This window comes from Pipra filicauda, unplaced genomic scaffold (genome assembly GCF_003945595.2).
Source record: "Pipra filicauda isolate LSUMZ 115617 unplaced genomic scaffold, ASM394559v2 scaffold37_size4185640_pilon, whole genome shotgun sequence".
NCBI classification, from domain to species: Eukaryota; Metazoa; Chordata; class Aves; order Passeriformes; family Pipridae; genus Pipra; species Pipra filicauda.
In genome coordinates this window covers 3,478,479-3,500,716 of record NW_024104509.1, presented here as the reverse complement: position 1 = coordinate 3,500,716, position 22,238 = coordinate 3,478,479, and the positions used below count along the sequence as shown (strand labels likewise).

At 43.7% G+C, this 22,238-nt stretch overlaps 1 protein-coding gene and 2 long non-coding RNA genes across 8 annotated transcripts in view; 2 read left to right on the top strand and 1 right to left on the bottom strand.

Moving 5' to 3' along the window:
* SEMA6A (semaphorin 6A) overlaps positions 1–4,224 on the top strand; it is a 119,957-nt gene extending 115,733 nt beyond the window's left edge. For 5 of the 6 annotated variants that reach the window (XM_039384817.1, XM_027752123.2, XM_027752121.2 and 2 more), the window contains one exon: positions 137–4,224. In XM_039384817.1, coding sequence (XP_039240751.1) covers positions 137–1,326 — 1,190 coding nt within the window. In that variant the 3' untranslated portion in view covers positions 1,327–4,224. The remainder of the gene's footprint in view (positions 1–136) is intronic. The other variant, XR_005564865.1, reaches the window with a different exon arrangement.
* LOC120323922 lies at positions 2,063–13,229 on the bottom strand. The gene is made up of 3 exons (XR_005564867.1): positions 13,115–13,229; positions 5,462–5,536; positions 2,063–4,661 (listed from the first exon to the last, which is right to left on the bottom strand). It is a non-coding gene; the product is annotated as an uncharacterized LOC120323922 (long non-coding RNA).
* A 664-nt stretch (positions 13,230–13,893) lies between these two features.
* Positions 13,894–14,592, top strand: LOC120323921. The gene is made up of 2 exons (XR_005564866.1): positions 13,894–14,260; positions 14,370–14,592. It is a non-coding gene; the product is annotated as an uncharacterized LOC120323921 (long non-coding RNA).
* Positions 14,593–22,238: the final 7,646 nt, after the last annotated feature.

The following is a 22,238-nucleotide window of genomic DNA, read 5'->3' as shown; positions in this document are numbered from 1 at the left end:
ATCACCTTGCAAAACAAAAACTAACCTCCCAGAGGCATGCCTTTAAATGAAGTAGTTAATGATAAGTTGCTTCCCCCACCTCCCTGCTCCTCCTTTGTCCTTAATTTGTTTAATCACTGTATGCTGTTTATTGCAGGAGTGATTCGAGAGAGTTACCTGAAGGGTCATGATCAGCTGGTGCCAGTCACCCTGTTGGCCATTGCTGTTATTCTTGCTTTTGTCATGGGGGCCGTGTTTTCAGGAATCATAGTGTACTGCATTTGCGACCATCGCCGCAGAGACATGGCTGTTGTGCAGAGGAAGGAAAAGGAGCTGACCCACTCCCGACGTGGCTCCATGAGCAGCGTTACCAAGCTCAGTGGCCTCTTTGGGGATGCTCAGTCCAAGGAGCCAAAGCCTGAAGCTATCCTCACGCCTCTGATGCACAATGGCAAGCTGGCTACCCCAGGCAGCACTGCCAAGATGCTAATCAAAGCTGACCAGCACCATCTGGACTTGGCTGCCCTGCCAACCCCTGAGTCCACCCCAACCCTGCAACAGAAGAGAAAGCCCAGCCGAGGCAGCAGGGAATGGGAGAGAAACCAGAACCTCATCAATGCCTGCACAAAAGATATCCCCCCGATGGCCTCACCAGTGATCCCAACTGACCTGCCGCTCAGAGCTTCTCCCAGCCACATCCCCAGTGTTGTGGTCCTGCCCATAGCCCAGCAAGGCTACCAGCATGAGTACATTGACCAGCCAAAAATGAGCGATGGGGCTCAGATGTCTGCAGAGGACCAGAATGCCACTCTTGAGTACAAAACTATCAAGGACCACCTCAGTAGCAAAAGCCCCAGCCATGGGGTTAACCTGGTGGAAAATCTTGACAGCATGCCACCAAAAGTACCCCAGCGGGAAGCTTCCCTCGGGCCCCCAGGGGCCTCGCTGTCACAGAGTGGCCTGAGCAAGCGGCTGGAGATGCACTCTTCTGCTTACAACGTGGACTACAAGAGAAGCTACCCTACAAACTCACTCACAAGAAGTCACCAGGCATCAACTCTCAAAAGAAACAACACTAACTCCTCCAACTCGTCCCACCTCTCCCGCAATCAGAGCTTCGGCCGGGGTGACAACCCACCACCAGCCCCGCAGCGAGTGGACTCGATACAAGTCCACGCTGCTCAGGCACAGGCTGTGACTGTATCTCGGCAGCCAAGTCTCACCACCTACAACTCACTGACGAGGTCAGGTTTGAAACGCACGCCCTCGCTAAAGCCAGACGTACCTCCCAAACCTTCCTTTGCTCCTCTTTCCACATCCATGAAGCCGAACGATGCATGTACATAATCAGAGTGGGGGGGGAGCGGGGCAAGGACAGCAATTAAGCAGAAGTTGCCCTTGAAAGCCAGTGTTCTGCAACTGTCATCACTCGCTCCTCTGAGAAGATGGTGGTTGCAAGCTAAAAATGTGTTGGATTTCTGCTCTCTGGGAAAAGTGGAATATTTTTTTAAACCCGAGCCATATGACCCATGGTTGAAGGTTTCAATTGCAGGACTCACCCCCACAACCTGCCAGTTCTGTGCTCAAAGACTAATCCTCCATCACAAACACTGAGCCAAAAGCACACAGGTGAAAGATGACTGTGACATTTCACCCCCTAGCCCCAACTGCACAGTGCATTCCTGAACTGGGAAAGAGTGCTCTGAAAAGCAAAACAAATGTAAAAAACAAACAAATGGGGGAAAAAAAAAAAGAAAGAAAAAAAAAAGAAAAAAATCAATTGATAAAGCTAACTCTGACTTAACAATGGCAGAAGTTTACTACTTGCAGGTACTGTGAAATGATGCCCATCAGTGTTAACACCCATTCGGTCACAACAGTTAAATGCCGGGTTGGGCAAACTATGTCATAGATTTCCTCTACTCTTCTCTTTTAATAAATAACACTTGACTGTTAACACAAGTAACTCCTCTTATTTATTGTTCAAATTTTGTTTTTCCTAAAGAACTGACCTGCATATCATCCTGTGAGCAGCTTTTCAGAGAAGTACCTTGAAAATTACACCTATTTAACGTGAATCTCATTAACTGGAGTAATTAGAACTCTTTTATTTTTCCAAGAAATTTACTGAGTTAGATAAGTTGGAGCTGGAATTCTGAACTTTGTGCCTGGACTGCCTGGTTAGCTGAAAAAAAAAGGGGATATCTATTTAAGTCTCTCAGCTAATTAGCTGGCTGGGCCTCTGACCTAAGACAGCAACAAATACTGCAAGTTCATAACTTCTAAAGCAACTGCAAGAGAATCTTAAAAGCTGCACATCTGTGCACCATTGCTATCAACATGGCTTTGTCAGTAGCTAATACTTTCTGTGAAGGCACCAGCTTGTGATGTGCCATCTCATTTCACCTTGCATGTGAGACGGCAAACAAAATCCTCAAACAGTGTGAACTAGCTAATATGCCGGCTGTTACCATGCATAAATTATGGTCTTATCACACGGGTTTTTCGTGGGAATATATCTGTGAATAGCCTGTTTTCTTCCACATGTAAATTTGTGCCTTACACCCTCAGTTGTGTATATTTGTGAGCTGTAGTATGTAAAACCTTTTTCTTTTTCCCCTTTGAGTAATGCAAATATTTATTGATCCTTCCTTCTCCACCAAGCCCCTTCAAAAACTGGAGTAAAGACATTGAAAGAACGTGGTGGTTATTGTCATAACCCCACATCCCTAAAGAAACTAGGCTAGCACCATACCCTCCACTGCAGTTTGACTTTCTAGCTGTGCCAAGTCCTCTCTCAAAACCACCCACAAGTGGTGATGCTCCCAATGCACCATGCTGGGGGTTCTGCCTTGCCCCGCCTCCCGCTCCCCTTTTACAGCATGGAGATCATTCTCACTGGGCAGCAGGGAAATGACTAATGATGTCCACGGAGCTGGTATGTCCCCTGGCCAGGGATGAGCACCGGTGAGAGGGGCCAAGCCCTGCCGAAAGCCCAGCCACACATCCTGCTGCCTGCAGGGCACATGGAGCTAGGACAGGCAGGCAGGCTCCTGCTGTAGCTACCTGCTGCTCCAGAAGGATGCTGCATATACTTCTTTGGGGAAAAACGCGGGGTTTTTTTCCTTTGTTTCTTTTGTGTGACTGTGCACGTAGCTAGTGTGGGAGTGTGTGCGCGCCCAGGTGTGTGCGTGTGTGTGTGTGCGCGCGCGCAGGTGTGTAAGTTCCTTTCCAGTCTTTCAGTTTATGCAAAAACGTAGTTGTGTTTTTAATCTGTTACAATAACTGTGTCAACATACTGTAGAAAAATGATGGGGATCGCTTCTAAGCTTTTTATATATATATATATATATCTCTACTGAACAGTATGTTCGAGTAAGGTGGTTGTTTCTGTTTCAATTTGTTTTTTAAAATTTTATACTTCCATTTGTTTTTCAGGGTTTTGGTTTTGTTTCTGAATGATTGAAAAGATCGATTTTAAGTCCGTTAGTTTATAGATGGTATATATAAAGTCTGGATAGTCTACACCAAAGTGTGTAACAAGGGTGCTTGCATGTTCTTTCAATTCATCATGGCTTCTTTTATGAAACAGTTTTGTTCACCCGTAGTGAACTATGCAGACTGGAGTAGATAGATCTGTATCCAAAGCAATGTTGTTGTTTTAATAAAAACAAACAGAAAACCCTTTGAAAACAGTAGGTAGCAAGGTAATTTTTTTTAAAAGAACCAACTCACAACCTTTTTACCAAGCTCCAAACCCCTGAAGCACCAAACACGCAGGTTCCCTTGATATTATCCCTCAAAGCATTCTCCCAAAACATAGAGATGAATAATCACGGCAACAGCTTGTGCAGAGATCTGCCTTCGCAGTGTACATCACAGTTAATGAGTTGACCTTGAAATGTGCATTTCGTACTCAGTGGGTCTTCTGTGTTCATCCTTTCCCACCCCCAGTTCCCTTCCACCCTCTGTTTTGAGGGGTTCATGAACCTATGTGTGCCTTTGCTTTCCACCCTTGCTATACACTGGTAGATGCAACAAATTCAGACTCTCATTTGTTGTAAAGTTGTAAAGTATTGTGATGTCACCAGTTTCCCTTCATTTCCACTTCCCCCTAACATATGATTCACAACTTAATGTCGGTTGTAAAAAAAAAAGGCAAGAAAGAAAAACAAAAAAGGAGGAGAAATGGGAAATAAAAGCTCTTGATTACATATGGTAATAAAACCAGACTGTTCTACTTTGTTTCTTGTTTCCAGCTTCTGTTGTTTCTACAATGATTTATCCTTTTCCTTTAAAAATACAAACAAATGCAATGCTGATCATTTAGGTTATAGTGAGAAAGAAGTTTGTTACTTTCTGCCTCTTAAAGAAGATGAACTTGAATGTAGTGGTGCTGATAATTAAAAATTGAATCACACATTTGCTCTCCCTCTATTCATATTTTGCATTTTGTTTTTATAAGCTTGTTCATTGTCAAATATTTATGGCAGACTTAATAGTTTGAAAGATCAAGCCTGGGATTTAAGCACAGGTGGTCCACCAAAATAGATCATCATACAGATGTGACTTCATCTCCAGACTTTACATATTAATAACGGAGGAGCCTGTATTTTCTTTTAGCTGCATAAATCTGTTGTGCTTCATAGGGCTGATTTAAAGGATGATACCTGAGACTAATTCTGCAAGAAAATAGTAGAAAACAGATAACAAAAAAAGAGTGTAAAATCACCCTACTCCTGGGAGTCACTAAAACATAGCTGCATTCTCCACATTTATTTTGTGTAAATGGGGATCACTTATGCACAACCATTACCAACAGTACAGAGAAACACTTGGTTATGTTTGTAACTGGACTTAGTGGGTTTGTTTTGTGAGAGGAACAGGCAATGTGAGAGTGTGATCCCTTAGAAACAAGGGATCTAATCCAGTAATCTACCCTTTCTCTGATCATGTTTGGGCTTTTCTGCCCTGCCAGTACACCCTGTTCTGGATCTAGAGCCCTCCTGATATGTGCCGCATATGTGACATGCAAATGCAGAGCATTACTAATACCATTTTTCAGTGCCTTCCCCACATATTCACCTGGTTTTTTCTCAGTTCAGGCTCCCTTCAAGCTGGGCACACTAGCATGCAGATATGTGGTGTGGATGCAGGGAGGATGTCTTCCAGGACCGGGGTGTGCCCCAAGTAATGCTAAAGGACCTGCTGGTCTGGGGACTGAAAGCACTGTACAGTCACACAGTGCTCCATGCTCTGCTGCATTTGACCTGCACACTCCCAGAGCTGCAGTAAATAGGAAAGTGAAAGCTCTCTGGGTGCTTAGGGACCTGTATCATTTTCAGTCCTGCAGCCAATCCTTTGTCTATAAATGTTTGAAATGCTTCATATGAGCAACACCTGCAGAAGCTATTCAAAATTAATATACCTCTATTTTAACATTAATATAAATATTCCTCTATAAACAATTGCAAGCTACTACCTGGGGGACAGGCCCAGGAACGCCTCTAGTAGTGGTGCTGGATGACTCCTTTTGCATAGCTCCTCCGTGTCTTGCCTGGAAAAGGAAGGTCCATTTAAAGCATGGGCATGGGTCCATTTAAAGGAGAGAGGGCAAGAAGGTGCCCTGATGCACAAGCCATTTGGGATAACTGCTCTGCTTATGTGTCCAAAACCTGCTGCCAAAGGGAAAGTGTGAACCTAGCCCCTTAAAGAATTATTCCTTCACAACACCTCCCCAAAGGTACACTTCTGAGATGGCATGAACAACAGTCTCTGACAGAGACTTGTCTTACCTTCTGCTGTGCAGGAATGACCGGGAGAGGAACTGAAGGAACCACTGCCCCGGTGGGGTCTTGGCAGCAAAGCAGAGTGCAGGCACCCACAGCAGCACCCTGCTAAGGAATAGTTCTTCAACTGAGCACCCACAGCTCCCCACCCCAAAAGAGGCAGTGCCTTCAGCCTGCAGTATGCTGGCTTTTGACAGGGGAGGAGACCACTGAGCTACATGCTGTCTATTTGAATCATGAGATCTGTCCCCTACAGGGACTGCTAGTGCCACACTGAAGAAGCTCCCTGAGGCTGAACAGGGCAAACAAGAAACCCAAGAGAAAGCAAGGATGCTTTGAGCACTTCTGTCAAGTTAGTGTCATCTTATTTATCGCATTAATGGTACTCATGTTGACCTTATTTAGCATGTCATCAATGATGCATGGAAGTTCCTTTCCAATCAGCATTAATTTGCATACATGTTTTTACACAAAATGGAACGCAGCTGAATGACTCAAAACAATAGGCCTCTGTAAATATATCCTGGTCCACCGCCCTGTTCCTCCCCTCTCCCTCCAACAGATATATATTTTCAAACTACCCAAGAGTATAATTTCAAAGATAACTGGAACTCGTGCCCCACTGTAGCTTCTACAGCAGGGAATATTTTGCACCTGAAAGCTCCTCATGTGAAAAACAATTAGGCAATCAGGAAAAGCATGCACAGTTCAGTGCATTTTACTGCCAGCAGGATGGCAGTACACAGGGCTGGTTTTGCATGAAAGGGGGTACCAGAATGAAGTGCCGTAAGAGTAATGCATTGACACTAAGAGCAACACAGTGATGGCCAGAGCAATTTCTGGGATGCAATTTCATATCATTCTTCTGCCATGGAATTTGTAGGATTACTCTATGTTCTCTCCCAGGGCTGGGCATGGATTCTTGCTCCCTGATGTTTGCTGATAAAGCTTGTTTAAAGCAACATCAAGGACCTCAAGTGGTAGTCTTATCCACCCCACTGCACTGAGGAAGGATCAAGCAAACCTAATCCATTCGTGATGGCTGATTGTCTAACCTCTCCTTCTAAACATAATTTACCCCAAGAAGAAGTGAAAGTCACCCAAGGGATTAACATCAGGCATTTCAGAGAGTAAAGAAAATAATAAGCTAAGAAAGTGGGCTGGACTGGCTTAGTTAAAGCCAGTTTTTAATTTATCCAATTAAAGTTAATTTCCCAGAAGTATGGCACCTGCTCCAATGAACAAGTGTTAGAGAGACACACTGTGTGTGTAATATTCATATGCTTCCTGCTGATGCATGTGTCTGCTAATGAGTCTCTAAGTAGTCTTTTTATTACTTTTTTTCCTTTCTTTTGAATAGTGGAGATACTTTTCAGAATGAGTACCAAGCCCATCTTCACATGCCTTGTTCAGGAGAACAATGATGTGTTAGACTTCTTTGTATGAATAGAAATAGGTAAATAGTCATCTACCCCCTGACTGTAATTTAAACAGTGTAAGTCAGTAGGGAAAGGCTATAATTGGAGTCAGAGTAAGTGAGGTGAAAATTGCTAGGTGGCAGTACCATCTGCATCTTGGTTTAATTAGCCAAGTTTATTGTCAGAATATAAAACTTTCTGCTATTCAAGTCCATGGTTTATTTCAGCCATCAGTTCTAAGTGATTGCCACATGTCTAGGTAAGCACAATTACTGATCAGCAAAGGAGAATTATCCTTTCCACTGATCTGGCTAACAGTTACCATGTCTAGGAGTAGGGACAAAGATATGACTAACCAAGATCTTTGTCACATCTGCTTAGTGTTCCATGACAAACTCTATTAAGGCTAACAGAACCACTGTTAATTCAATTAGATCAGTGTTTTCCTTTGCTGGCCATGATGCATTTGGAAGACCAGCAACCGTATGCAGTCCGTGGCTGGCAGTCCACTGAAAGGAATAATAGCATCATAAATAATATATTAAGACAAAGACAAATCTACCATGCTGCAGTCAGAGCACATCAGCCTTATAGATGAATCTTGTAATATCACAAGGAGGTGGGGGAGGAAAAAAGTAGCTATGACAGGAAATTATAGCAAATGTAAATGACAGGGACTACAGGAGGGAACAAAACTCATTAGGTCAGCTCTTTACACAAAGTGCAGGGGAAGCACAGGACAGCCTGTTGGCAGCGGTGGAGGCCCTGTGAGCCCTCACATTCATTCTCCTTAAAACGAAATAGCAGACATCGAGTGCTGCATTTAAAGGAAGATGATAAATAACGGAAAAGAGCTCAGTGGAAAGCCTTATCTTTCGCTGGCCTGCAAGCCCTGCCCTAGTATTCAGGACTTCCACGCCTGTCTGCAGAGCAGGACTGAGGTGGTTGCACCCTCCAGAGCAATCAGGCTGCACAGAAAGATCCCCTACAAGCATCAGCTAGGAAAATGCCCTGTTTTGGGGAAGCACTTTGCACAGCCAAGGGACCCAGCCTGCAGGAGTGAAAGCCACAGATAGTTCAGCACAGATGAGTCCTTTGTTCCAGCCTTCTGGATTTGGGCAGGTCACACCCACAAGCACATGGGCACCGCAACGCAAGGGAGTTGGAGCAATGATTGTGGAAATCCTGTTCCACCTCTTCTGTGTTTAAAGGGAAACAAAGCAAAATGTACTTTTGCTTCAGCCAACATACTCGTAAAACGGTGCTAAGAACTTCCCAAAGCACTTTCCAAGAGCTTCACAAAGCAAAAAAAGCCCTTTGGGGTTTTTTTTGGTGCTGTGTTGTTTTTTTTTTTTCTTTTTCTATACTGCCTTGCTAGTAGAGAAAGAGATTCCATGTCAGAAAAAAAAAGAAAACTAGAATATTCTCTGATTTTTGGAAATTATGACATAAACTTATCAGTTCTCAACAAATACAGTCTAAAGTATTCAGACTGCTGATAAAGATATTGCTTCTGATAGTGCAGCAAACTACAGATTGAGCTTTTATTAAATGCATAATTGTCTGTGAAACAACCTCCTTATGAGATATGGTGGTTCAAACAATTTTACAAAGAGCAGGAGACAAAGAGTTCCTTTTACACTAAACTGGTTTCCTAGGAAACACTGCAAAGTGTAACATGATATCTCTTCGTGCAAGTTCAAGGACTTGTGTGTGCGAGTGTGTGTTTCTCCTGACCCTCTTTTTTTTTTTCATGGTGTGGTGTATGGTATCACTGCCCAATTTTACCTTTTGATGGTATCACAAGAACAGAATAAGCCTGTACCACAGCAACCCACAATCTGAGGGACATTTTCCTCTTTGATAATCAAATCTCTAAACAGAAAAGAAAAATGTTGATAGAAACCAAGTCTTTTCATCTGTAGCACTGTGGTTTCAGAGTAAGGAAAAAACAATGACTGAAAATACTCAGAGACAAATTTCAGGTTTCAGACAGTCCTGACCCAGTGTATTTTGTCATATGTGTGTAGCCTATATTAGACAACATAAATCAGTACTATTAAAGCAGAAATTAACAGCCTGCAGTGCTAATCAGAGATCTAGACATGTGTGGTACAGGAAGATCAGACACATGTCCAGATCCTCCTCTTAATTAAAGGCTAATAATCTGCCCATTTGAGACAAGCACTTTGCCCTTCCCTATGTGCAAGCAGTGTGTCCCCAAAAATGCAAAATTCCTAACTGGGATGATTCAACTGTTTATCCTAACAAGAGGTAACTGTGTCTGAATTTACCCGACTGCATGCCCTTTCATTAGTCATACTACTCTCATAGATGCTAATAGTGACATAGCATTAGGTGCACTTACTACACATGTTAAAGACTGCAGAAATATGGATATATAAAACCCTTTTCCCCAGACGTGACTATTCTCAAGACCTCAATATGCTGAAGTCCCTAGCTAGACAATACATGACCTCATGCAGTGCTGCAAGGTGTCCGTTATCCTCCCAGCTGCATCCTGGGCACTCAGATCCATGCAATTCTGCCCAGCACTATGTCCAATTACAAAAGCATGCTGGCCCAAGTGCAGAAGTGCTAGGACAGTGCATACAAGCCAGCAGAGCCAGACTGACAGGGCCCAAGCCCTTTGCCTGCCCAAGCATGGCAAGTGGCAAAGACACGCCTCATTTTGTGCAGGGTATTTTACAAGAAATTACTTTGCAAGGGACCATCACTGGATAAAAGCTTTGAACAGGGCTGGGAGTATGAATTAGGTCCTAGGACTCCCTTTGCCTGGTTTGGAGAAAGGGCAAGCAGGTATTTCAGAAGTAGTTGCACTCAGTTTAAGCAAAATGTCATTCATAGATGACAGAGGCAGCACTGGCTGTCTCCGGCTACCTCAGCCGGCAAACCTCCCCGAGTTAACCAGACTGTCTCTTTGAGAAGCACACACCTGATGCACTGATCCCTAGTGCTGCCTCCCCATCCCAGTCACTAAATTTTACAGCCTTGTTGCAGCAGATGGTCCTTTGTGCCTCGAGCAGACTCTGGGACAGTGGCAAGCTGAAATGTGTACGGTGATGTGTCTGGATCTGGTGCTGGGAAAGGTCCCTGGAGCATTTCTGTGCTGCAGGTAACTGACAAATGAGGAAAAACTCACAGAACAAAGTCCTGAGAGGTTAGCTCGTCTTTATAAGCACAGCATAGACCAAGCAACAGGCAAGATAAGGGCTGACATTTACTGTCAGTGCAGAATGTGAGTTTTGGGGAACTACTGAATTTGTCAGGTAATGAAGAAAGTGGCATTTGGATGCAGATGTGCACTCTGAAAGACCTGGAGTGCATTCCTGCTGGCAACAAAGATGCTGACCTAGGGAAACCATTAACTTAAAGCACAATTTCATCCACTGAGCTTCCTGTTTTAAAACCAGGGCAGAACAACCGCTTTTCTGGGCAGGGCCACAGGGTGCCTCCTGAAGAAAATATGCCAACCACATTAAGAATGGTGCTGAGCTTCTTCCAAACTAACCTAGGGCAGACAGCCATTCATCCTCCATCAAAACAACTGCCTTCCAAGCCTGTAAACCTAAAGGAGTTACCTGACAAAGCTGAACAGGCATAAGGCAGTTCCATGCCAATGAAGGTAAATTACAGACTCGGGACTTGCTTCCACTCTTCTGGTCCCACTGACTCTGTGAACATATTGGTTAGTCTGTGTGGCACCCAGGAGCTGTCCTTATGTGCACGGGTGAAGCACCAAGGATAAAGGAATAGGGCTTGGCTGTTGCAGCCTGTAACACTGTTTTGTTCATCCTCTGCTGTACTAAGAGGATTAAAATGCATTTAACTGAAATTTCATCTTTAAAATTAGCAAGTAATTAAGCCCATGTCGATGCATTACATTTATATAAACACTTTCTGAGTAGAAATGCATCCTACTTCCTCACTGTCCAAAACACTTTATTCAGAGTGCCCAGTTACTGAAGATTTAAATAATTCACACCTACATTCAATAGCTTTCCTTTAGTGTAATTTGTATGTTTAAATATCTCCTAACTGTAGTACATCTGCATTTAGAGTTTAAAACCCCTGTACAGACAAACACATTTACCAGTACGAGTTATACCAAATACTAGTCAATGCAGGGAAACCTGACTTTCAGACAGGGGCTTTCTGAAATGGAAGAGTCATGAGTTGGACAGCTTGCAATGCCAGGGTTTTACATCTGTCTCCCAGCATAACCAGCTCAACACATAGGTGATTTAGACTGTCCAGTCTCACCCGTAATCACAGATAATATAAGATCTTATCTGATACACAAATACAAACTCCATTAGTCTGACAGACAGAAAACTAAATAGTCTCCAGAGTATATGCTTTTAGATGAACATGCCATTTGTATAACAAATGCAACTCAGTAGGGGTTTTTGTTCACCAAAATTTTTTAATGCAAGTAGGAAAAGCAAGTCTACCTGAAGATTGAACTATTAGCTGTTATAAATGCTGGGAAGGACTTTACTCAGAGTTGGTCTAAAAGCAATAAAAAACAATTTGCCATCTTTTGATTCTGTGACTGCCTCATATAAGAGAAAGGACAAACTCTCCCCTGACCTAGATAAATATGTATGTGGCCTTTCCCTATTGCTTTGAAAATTGAAATTAAAAACTGTCCCATTAGCACTGATCATCCAGGCAGCGCTTTAGATGGACTTGGCATGTCTGTGGGATGGGGAATGCCTGAGAGTCACTGCTGTTCCTGTGGCTGGCACTGCAAAACACAGGTGCAGTGAGTGCTGCAGGAAGGGGTATAGACTGCAAGGATAAGGCAGTGGCAAGGATGCTCCCAGTCCTCTGTGGTGACTGCACAAAAGTAGCCCTTGCTCCCTTCCAGCCCAGAAGTCTGTGTGCATCCACGGGTAATTCAATCTGATTTGGAGAATGCAGGGAACCTCCATGTATTTAAAAATGGGTTTGTGTTCCTTTTTAAATCTTTCTTTTCTCTCTCTTTTCCCTCTTATCTTGCTACCTGCCCGACTGGGACCACTTAGATGCAGGAGAAAAGGCTGGATGACCCATTTTAAGAGCAAGGAAAGTGAGGACTGAAGCCATTTTGTACCAGGCTACCTTCAAACCTGCAGTAAGGACAAGGGCAGTCACAGGTTCCCAGGTCACTGTCATACACATTCTCCTCTGAATTGCACAGTTTAACTGGCAGGTTTGAGGAAAAGCACAACCCAGAAGCCCACAGAGTTTAGTGGCAGAAACAGACAAAAAAAGGAAAAGGGTTTGAATAGAAAAGAATTCTCTTTTATCAAGAAATTCTAAATAGGGCAGGCACACAGGTATTCCTGTTTCAAGCAAAAAGAACCAGGAATAAAACTGAACCTTCCCATAGGGTGGAAGAAGAACAAAAGAGAAGCTGCTGGTGCAAGAGAAGGAAGAAAAGCAAAGTGCTGCCCCAGGGGGCAAGGGCCATGGGTTGGTCCAGCGGGATGTCTGCAGAGCACCTCACTGCCTTCTCTGGCGAGGTGTGTTCCACCTGCAGGTGATGGACTGTGCCCCAGCTGAACCAGCAGTTCACACCAGCCCCATGTGCCACACAGCTCCCACCCTGCCCTTGACACTGCCCGGATGCTCACAGCACAGCCAGCTGCCAGAGGACAGACAGGCAAGTGGGATGCCTCCAGCATCATGGGATTTCTGCTTTCAGAAACCCTCCTGCAGCAAACTGATCATAAAACTTCAGCTTTACTGAGGGAGGGGGGGTTGGTGTATATATGTATATATACACATACACACACATAAACACACACATATATAATATACAATTATATAGATATAAATATATATCTATAAATTATAGAGATATAAATATCTCTAAGATATAGTGCAATATATTATACTTATATTAAATATAGTTTATACCTATTAAAAAGGAATACTCCTCCTGATATTATATGACAAAATAACTACTAGTATTCGGGTCTTGGTACAGTAACTTGCAACTTGTTCACAGCAGTGGGGATTTGTGAAGCTTCCACAGTGCTGCAGCCTGGGGGAGGTGGATGCAAGGAGGGGGCTCTCTCCCCAAGGAGCAGGTCTGCCCCCGGGGGGAGGCACAGCAAAGTGCCCAGGAGTCTCAGAGATCTCACCTCCCCTTCAGTAATGAAGTGTGACGTCACGGTCACAGGAGGAAGCAATGTCAGGGGTTGGGGGAGTTGCAGCAGCAGGCTTTTCCATCAGTAGGGTAGGAGTAGACGGTCTTAGAAAACCAGCCACCTTCCCACGTAAGAAATAACCTTATGAGACAAGAATTTAAGTAATCTAAGAGACATGCAACTAATTAAACGTTACCTCACGTAAAGGAAAAAAGAAAGTGTAACGTTCCTAGCAATAAAAATGATGAGTGATTTGTTTCCAAATTGTGCCAAAGACAAACAACCCACAGAGCCAGAAAAGTTTTTTCCCCTACTCCTCCAGGGAATGAGGACTGCAGGCAGCCAGCTGCCTCCTGCCCAAGGGGCTGATGCCAGCCAGAGCAATTAAAAACTAGATTGCAATTAGGCTTCGGTGAGACACCTCTCTAATCAGTCATCAGCTGTACTGCTGCTGTGGAAGTAGCTTGATGTTCTTCACTTGGTCTTTCTGTTTATTTATGAAGAGTTTGTATGTGTTTATTTTTATTTTGACTGGAAGCTATTGCCAGCAACATACAGCTATTTCGGCTGCTGTCCCTTTCCCAGAGCTGTTCTGTACTCCTGGTGAGACAGCGGCAGGAAGGCTCAGCAGATGAAGCAGCTCTCTGAAGTGGTCAGCAGGACCAGGAGGATGCACATGGCAGTGCCTTTCTTTTCCTGCTTTCTTTTCGTGTCGTGTGTGCCCATCTGCACTGGGGCAGGGGAGGACCAGCAGTTCTGCCAAGGAAGCCTGGAAGGTCTTCAATCCCAGCAACTTGGAGCTGGACCACATCCTTTTCCTCCTTCCTCTTGTCTCAGGATGTTTTTGCTCCCTGCTGTGACCGTGACTGTGCCAGAGAGGAAGTGCTGGAGATCTGTAACACCCCCAACACAGGTTAGCCAAGCTTTTCTGGGCAGCAGTGTGGACTGGCAGAGATAAACGCAGGTCCCCAGACTACATAATGAAGTCATAATTTTTTAACGTATATCTCTGTATGTTACAGAATCCAGATGTATTCACAGGCCACAGGACAGCTAAGGCTGGAAGGTACCTGCAGATGCCAATCCCATCCAACCCCCTTGCTCAAGCAGTGTCAGCTAGAGCAGGCTGCTCAGGACTATGTCCACTTGGGTTTCAAGTATCTCCATAGATGGAGGCAGCACAGCCTCTCTTGGCAACCTGTTCCAGCATTAGATCACCTCCACAGTAAAAAATTATTTTTCTTATGTTTGAACAGAATTTCCTGTACTTCAGTGTGTGCCTATTGATGCTTGTCTTGTGATTGCATAACATTGAGAAGAGCCTGGCTCCTTGCCATCAGGTATTTGTATATTTTTATGTGTTTTTTTAAAGCCCTATGGGCTTAAAAGAAAAATAAAAGCGAGCTTCAGTAACCAAAAAAAGAATTGAGCCAAATAACACATAAAGAAAGAGAGGCAAACTTCCAGGAAAGCAAAAGTGGAATGCAAAGGTGCATGGTAAAATACATAGTAAGCTTGCCTGTCTATATATAAGAGCATCAAGAAGATTTGTTGTTAGAGCTAAAAATCTTACTCAGATCATATATTTACATGTCGCCCAAAGTGAATGTTTCAGTCAGTGTGAAAACGATTTTCACTGGGCTAACACCACTCTAATCCCCCACTGCATTCCAAAAGCTTTCACTGTTGCAAAGCACATCTGAAACCTCAAAATGAGAAGGTGTTAGAGGCCTTCACATGTGGCAGGGACAAGCTGCCTCATGGTGGCTGCACAGACCACTGTTCTTGGCACTTCCAAAGCACCATCAGTTCCAAACACCCACGTGGCTGAGGTCACTGAATTCCTGCTGGACAAAGCCTGATGATACTAAACAGCAGCAAACAACTTCTTGCAGTGGAAAATATTGGACAGCCTTAAGTGCAAGTACACATTACCCACATCCTATCATGTCCATTAATACAGGTAATGTTACTGCAATTAAAAACCATGCATTTCCCAAGAAACCACAGTTAACTCAACTGTTCAGAATAGCTTATCAGAATAATATCTCGGATGCCACTCTGTGGTAAGTGCTGGTGAATAACAATGTTTTTAATGGTAAGTACTTTGTGAAACATTCTAATTTGAAGACCTTTGTGCATTAAGGAATTTTCCTTCTGAACAGTTCAATTTAATTTCTTAGTTTTCATTTAATTTGATATGCAGTAGTAGTAAGCACAAGTCAGGTAGTTTTATTATCCTCTACTTAGGGTAAAGGATTACCATAAAATATTCACAAAATCTCAGTGAAGGCCATTTGGAATTTTTTTGAGCTTTTTTGAACCCACCTTCATAGTTATATCCACCACATCGCCACTTGAATTTCTGGGGCACTTACCATCAGTTAAAGGACATCTCTATAGGATACAGCAGCATCAAATGAGACCAATCTTTCTGGGCAGTGCACACTGCTGGACAGTACCATGCTCAGAGCCTCAGACTTCTTCTCTCTGTGCTGCTTTATGCCTTATTAAAGCCTAAACTATCTGTAAGTTCAAAAACCTATTTGAAATTTTGGCTGCAAAGCCTCATACACTTGCCCATATATACTTCAGATGATGGAGAGAAATAATATAATCTATAAAACAAAACAAAATTCCAGGGGAGACTGAGGTTATGGTGGCTCTGATTTTCATGGTCATCCATTACTTGGTTTGCATTTAGGAGAAAAAGACTTTACAGACAATTTCTTATTTACTGGGCACACGAAAAAAGAAAAACATTTGCAGATGAGGCTAATCACAGAGGCTTCAGGTTGCTGTTTTATACAGAGATAAAACCCCTTCAGCTGGCAGGCTATTGGGCAGGATGGCAAATATCCATCAAGTGCAGGAGGCCTTACAAGAACCATAGATAATAAATGCCAGTCAAGCAGGTATTTTTGGTAAAGTATAAAATAATTCTTCTGCCTAAAGCTATGTATTTCCTCAAAAAGTTTACAAGGAAGAGATGGAAACAAAGATTTCTGCTTTTATGTCCCACTTTCTTATAGGCTTTCATTTTTGGTTATAGATAAAACAATTCGTCTTTCTAGGAAAGCAATTTCTTCCCCTGTATGGACATGCAAAATCACTTTATTATAATAAGACATTATTCTGTTTGTACCATTTATTCACATCTCTGAAGTCTTTTAAGAACCATGGATGAAAGGTGCTATACAAGTGCCAAGTACATCATAAATTATTAAATGTTTCTTCAAAATCTGCTTGCTCAGTCTTTGTTTCATCTGCTGATGCTGGATTTCAGAATGAGTTACAAAAGGCCTTTATGAAACTTTCCCATTCTCAACATCCTGCCTGCACTGTGCAAGATGAGGCAGAATCAGAATGAATCAGAATATATGCTGCTTTCTGTAAGGAATAGCACGCTTCCTGGGTGACCTAACACTGCTCTGTACTTGAGAAACTTTGCAGGCCACTTGAGTTTCTCAAATTAAAAAAAAAAAAAAAAAAAAAAAAAAAAAAAAAAAACACACACACACAAAAAAAAGATGAAAAAGAGCAAGGAAAGACAGAATGACAGAGAGAGGAAGGAAGGAAGGAAGGAAGGAAGGAAGGAAAGCAGGCAGGAAGGAAGGGAGGAAGGCTGATTATTTGCAATTACACGATTTGAGACTGTGTCTCTGCAAGTGCCCCTGCAAGGCAGGGTTCCTAAGGGCAGCAAGGTTAAAAGCAAGTAGCAGCCATGTACAGCCCTGCCGTGCTGCTGTGAACAGCCATGCCTGGGTAAGGCAAATTATGCTGCTGCTGGGCATTTAAGATGTATATGAACAAGCTGTCAGTCCAAGATCTAAAACTTATTCAGTTATTCAAACTAATTCAATTTCATCACCAAGCTCTGACACACCTAGCACTTGCTGCAGACCATTTTAATGGGAAGTGATATGTAAGTGCAAACACCTGGGAGGCAGGCAGCAGGAGATTTTTCTGATACAACAGTCATCACCATGGTTGTTAACAGCAGTGGCATTTATGTGATCCTAATTACTCTGTAAGCGTAAGACAGGAAGACAGGCAAGGAAAGTTCACACTCCTCTTCCTACACTGCTCTCTCACCATCTGCAGGCTCCCACTGCCCCTGAGAATGTCCCCAGACCTTGCACATCCCCCCACTGACCTGTGTGTCCCACACAGCCTCCACTGACAATCACAGTCAGCTGTGCTGCCTCACTCACCCTGTCCACAGACACAGGCAATAACATTTCATGTCTTGAATGTCCCTGGTAGGGCTGACATCAGTATTTTTCAAGCCTTCAGCATCTCTTAGGTCAGATCAAGATACCAAGGAGTAGCTGGAAAGAAAACAAGAACAAGAAACAAGACAATGGTAGAACTTTCGCCTGCTAGTTGGCCTTCAAACACTGTGCAGACTATTGCGACTGTTGCAGACCTGATATGACCACTCACTGTATTTATATTCGCATATCTTTCTGAGAATGATAAGAGTATGGAAGGAGGTCTTACCTTGAGATCGAGTTCTGATTCCATCTGCAGATCTTGTCCTCCAGAATGGCAGGAGTTTGGAACAAGATAACCTTTAAGGTCCTTCCAACCCAAACCATTCTATGATTTTCAAACACCAGTAAATTCTAAACATGGATGTTTTGGTTCCAAAACAATATTTTAATAATTGTCCCTGAAGATAAATTACAAACTAGCTCTCTGGTAGATCCTAAAGCATGCTTAATAATGGGGCTAGATCCAGCAGGGTTCTCACAGGACTGAGTCTTGGGACAAAATTATTTAATTTGGTTTTAATTAGTGTTTCAAAAGATGATAAAAATCTTCAGTGTCGGAATCTGCAGGTGCTATACTGGTCACCCAGCATGGAACAGCAAGCAGGACAAGTTGTGTCTGCTGAAAGAGTTGAGCTGAATGCCACATCTCAATAATTTTTGGGGTATGCAGGAACCCACCACCACAGTTGGGTAATCCAGGTGGCATGCAGGGAAAGGTTGGCTCCCACATGCCATATGGGCTCAGTGTGCACCCCACCTTGAGGTAGTAAGAACCATGTCTCTGTAGGAAAACACAGTAATAGTCATGGTCAGTGAATGCAGGAGAGGGAGTGGAGTGGTTTTTGACCTTGTTGAAGGACACAGTCCAGCTGCCAGGGATGTGACAGCAGTGTCCCAACACCTCTGTGTCATGTAAAGCCAGGGCTGCATGCTGTGTGGCTGCTGGGATGTGGCCTTTGCAGTGTGAGATGGCTCAGTCCCGCTAACACCCTCCTTCACCTGCAGGATGCACAGTGAGGCCACCAGGCAACCTAATAGTCTGTGATTTACCAGGGGCCGGGCTGAGATCACTTAGTGATCAATACTCAAAATGTGCAGAGCTCTGCTGAGATGCTGTAGTTTATATAAAAGCTGCAATCACCAAGGTCAAAAATCCAAGGAGGTGGAAGGCAAAACAGAGCTGAAGTGACTTAGTTCAGGTTTTATATCCCATTAATAGCAAAGTCAAGAGCAGAATCTGCTTTCCCTGCCCCCAACCTTGCCCCAGGCTGAGCCTTTTCAACAGTGGCACTGAACAGAAAACCAGCTTTTGATGAAGTTTATCAAGTTGTTTTTTTTAAAGTACAATGGTAGTTTTCATGAACTTGTAAAGTAATTCTTTATTTGCAAGTAGCAGCTATCTTTGCCATTAAGAGGGTTGTTGGTGATATTTTCTTTTTTTATTATTTATTTATAGAAACCTTTACATTTGAAGCTTCTTCAACCACACAGGCCTATTGTGTCAGATCATTTCATATAAGGCAGAAACTCAGCCTTCTGCCTTGGACAGGATGGCTCCTCAAAAAACAGAAAGCTGCAGGTCCAGTCCCAAGCAGTGCCTGCCAAAGGGACTGGGAGTGCATCAGGTCATTTCAGACCCACAGGAGCCACGTTATTCATATTCCCCCTTCCCAAAACCTGCAGCTGGAAAAAAAAAAAAAAAAGCACCCCTTAGAAGGCATTTTTGAAATCACTGATATACAGGTTAACCATAGACTTGTTTCATCACAAGAACACAAGGCAATAAATGGCACAGTGATGCAAGCACCAGTTTCCTTGGCTTCTACCACACAGAAACTTTGTGTCCTCCACAGAAAACAGTGCAGAGAGGATCCCAGAGTGGGACAGCTGCGTCCTTCTGACACACCAAACATTTTGTGGGGTGGACAAGCAATGACACATGTCAAAGCAGTAGGCAAAAGTGCTCTTGACTTTGTTTTGTAAAGTGCATGAGTACAGAGTGATCGTAGTCAAAAGAATAAATACTGCAGATCCCTCAACAGAATTTTCCTGATGAAAAATTGCTTTCTTTTGGCATTTGTTGTGCATCTTGAATGAATCAGTTATCAGAGCAGCAAAATTTGCTAGTTCTCAAATCAACAGTATTTTCACTTACCATTATCATCTTGTAGCTGTGCAAAAAGAAAAAAACAAAACCCAATAAACATGACTGCAGGTCTTGTTCATTTTACCGTTCAGAAGTAAAACCTATACACATCTAAAATATTCTCTGGTTTCTTTTCCAGACTCACTGAAAGCAGCACAATTCAAGCTGAATTTCTAAATACTTATAATTTTCTCACACTAAGGACTTTGTTTGCTTAGGTCTTTTTAAATGATTGTGTCGCATTGTCCTGGATTACACAAAAATTCTGGTACCCACCTGTTCTTTTCTCTTTTCTCCAAATATCCCTTTTTTTTGCTTTTTGGTGTTTTGCTTTCTTTAAAGGGACTGAACTGCTCAAACTTGCGACCACCCGCAATGACCGCCCAGGTGCTGGGAGAGACTGGACTGTTGGTGCTCATGGCTGAGCCAGCACTGTGCTTGGCTAACAATGTGCAGAGTGGCCACCTAGGCCAGGGGCTGAAGGCACATCTGACACCTCAGGCTACAAGGTGAGTGTTAAACAAGATAAGGAAAGAGACAAACCCTATGAGGTGGGGTAGTGTTTCTCTTTCCTGACACAGATGACTCAGTTGTGATAACTCCCTGGGACATTCATACCCAGCCTGAAGGTTTTCATCTCTTGTTGATGATCCATAATGGGCCATAGTGGACTCAGCTGCACTGATGTAAGAGACAGGAACATCTTAGAAGGTGTCAAAGACTCCCGAAGTGTCCCATGACTCACAGTGTTACATCATCCGGTGTAAAACTCTCCACCCCAGGGGAGGTACTGGATGTTCCCACCTGAACCTGACCCTGCATAACTTCAGGGCTTCCCTCACCACCGGGGCTTCCACTAACACCTCAACTGATCCGGACTTTGACACTTTGACAGCACTAAAACCACCACTTTGACCAATGAACATCGAAACTGTAACAACCAAGTCTCATCACTGGTCCAACCGGGGTCTTGCGGGTCATTCCAGTCTCCTGGGGGGTCCACAGCTCTGCTCCGACTGTCTGCACCAGTCCTGCAGCCTCACTCCAGTGCCATGCAAGCATCTGCCAGTATTGAATCCCAGCTATCTGCCATTTCCTGCCAGTACTGGCTCTCCAACCATTCCTGCCAGGTTTTCCAGGCATGGGGGAGGTCAACCACATGGAAGGGTGGCCATCTTGTCTCTGTCCTGTGGCCACGTGTGTTTTTCCAAGAGGGGGAGGCCATCTGCCATCTTGATTTGGTCTGGTGGACAGGGCTCAGGAAGATTCTCCTCATCAGTTTAACCCAGTTTTATCAATATTGTTATTAGTGTTGGTAAATTCTTGGTAAAGAGTTATTTTTCCACTTGCATCCTGGTATATTTGGTCTCTCTCTCTGTACTGGAGAAACCAGGACTATTGAATCCAAGGGATAAGACTTCAGTCCAAGGTCTCTGGCCCTCCAAATTTTCTCAAACTAAGACACGCACATAATAGGAAGAATAAACACCATCAATTCTATTTAACATGTAAATTGCAGTAGGGCATGACAGACCTTATAATGCAAACCTCAGCCCTTCAGAAATGCAAGGCATACAATCCATGGATGATTCCTGGCACAGGGACAGTGGGGAATGCCGGAATGAAGGGGGGACTAGCCAGGGGGAGGAGGATGGGGCCCCAGCAGTCTCCTAGCTGGTTCCTTTTTTCTTTCCATGCCTTTGCACATTGGGAGCAAACACCTATGACCTGATTATCCCAGGGACAGCTATGAGGGAGAAGTGGCACTATGGCTTTTTGCCCCCAGCCAGCCTGCACAGACAGCCTTGAATTTAGACAGAGTGCTACACACTGGTCCAAGGCAAATCAAACAGGATTAGGACCAATTTGCAAACAATAATATCTCTCTCAGGATGTCTATAGGTGAGGAGATAACTCCAAGGTTTTGGTTTCAAGCTACTTTGGGGAAGGGAGGGAAAATGCAGGTTATGAACATATCTGGATTTGTCTGCTTTCTCAGTAAAAGAGGGATATGGATAGGAATAGCTGGTAGCAGTCAAGTTTCACTTAAAAAGGCAGTAAGTCACGCTCACATGGTAGTTTTCAAAGAGAGCAAGGTCTGTTGTTAGCTGTAAATGGGGAGAGCAGCATGTGGGAAGCAACTCAATTGACAGGCATGTACCCGAAAGGTCACGTAATAGGGTTCAAAGTCTGTTTAACCATGCACAGCCAAGCTGGGAAAGTGTTGTCTAACAAAGCATGAGGTAGGTGAGGCACAGCTTACTGCATTAAATCACACTCTCTGGGCTAAATCACCAGAAAAGCAAAGCCCTCTGCACAGCAGCCATGTTGTTAATGGGTGCATCCCTGTGCTGTCCCGCACCACCACTTGCATGGGCAGGCACACTTGGGTTTGCAGTCCCTCACCCCTCCGCTTCACATCTCCCCCTTCTCCACATCCCATGAGGCGCAGGGTGGGGGCTGGGGGA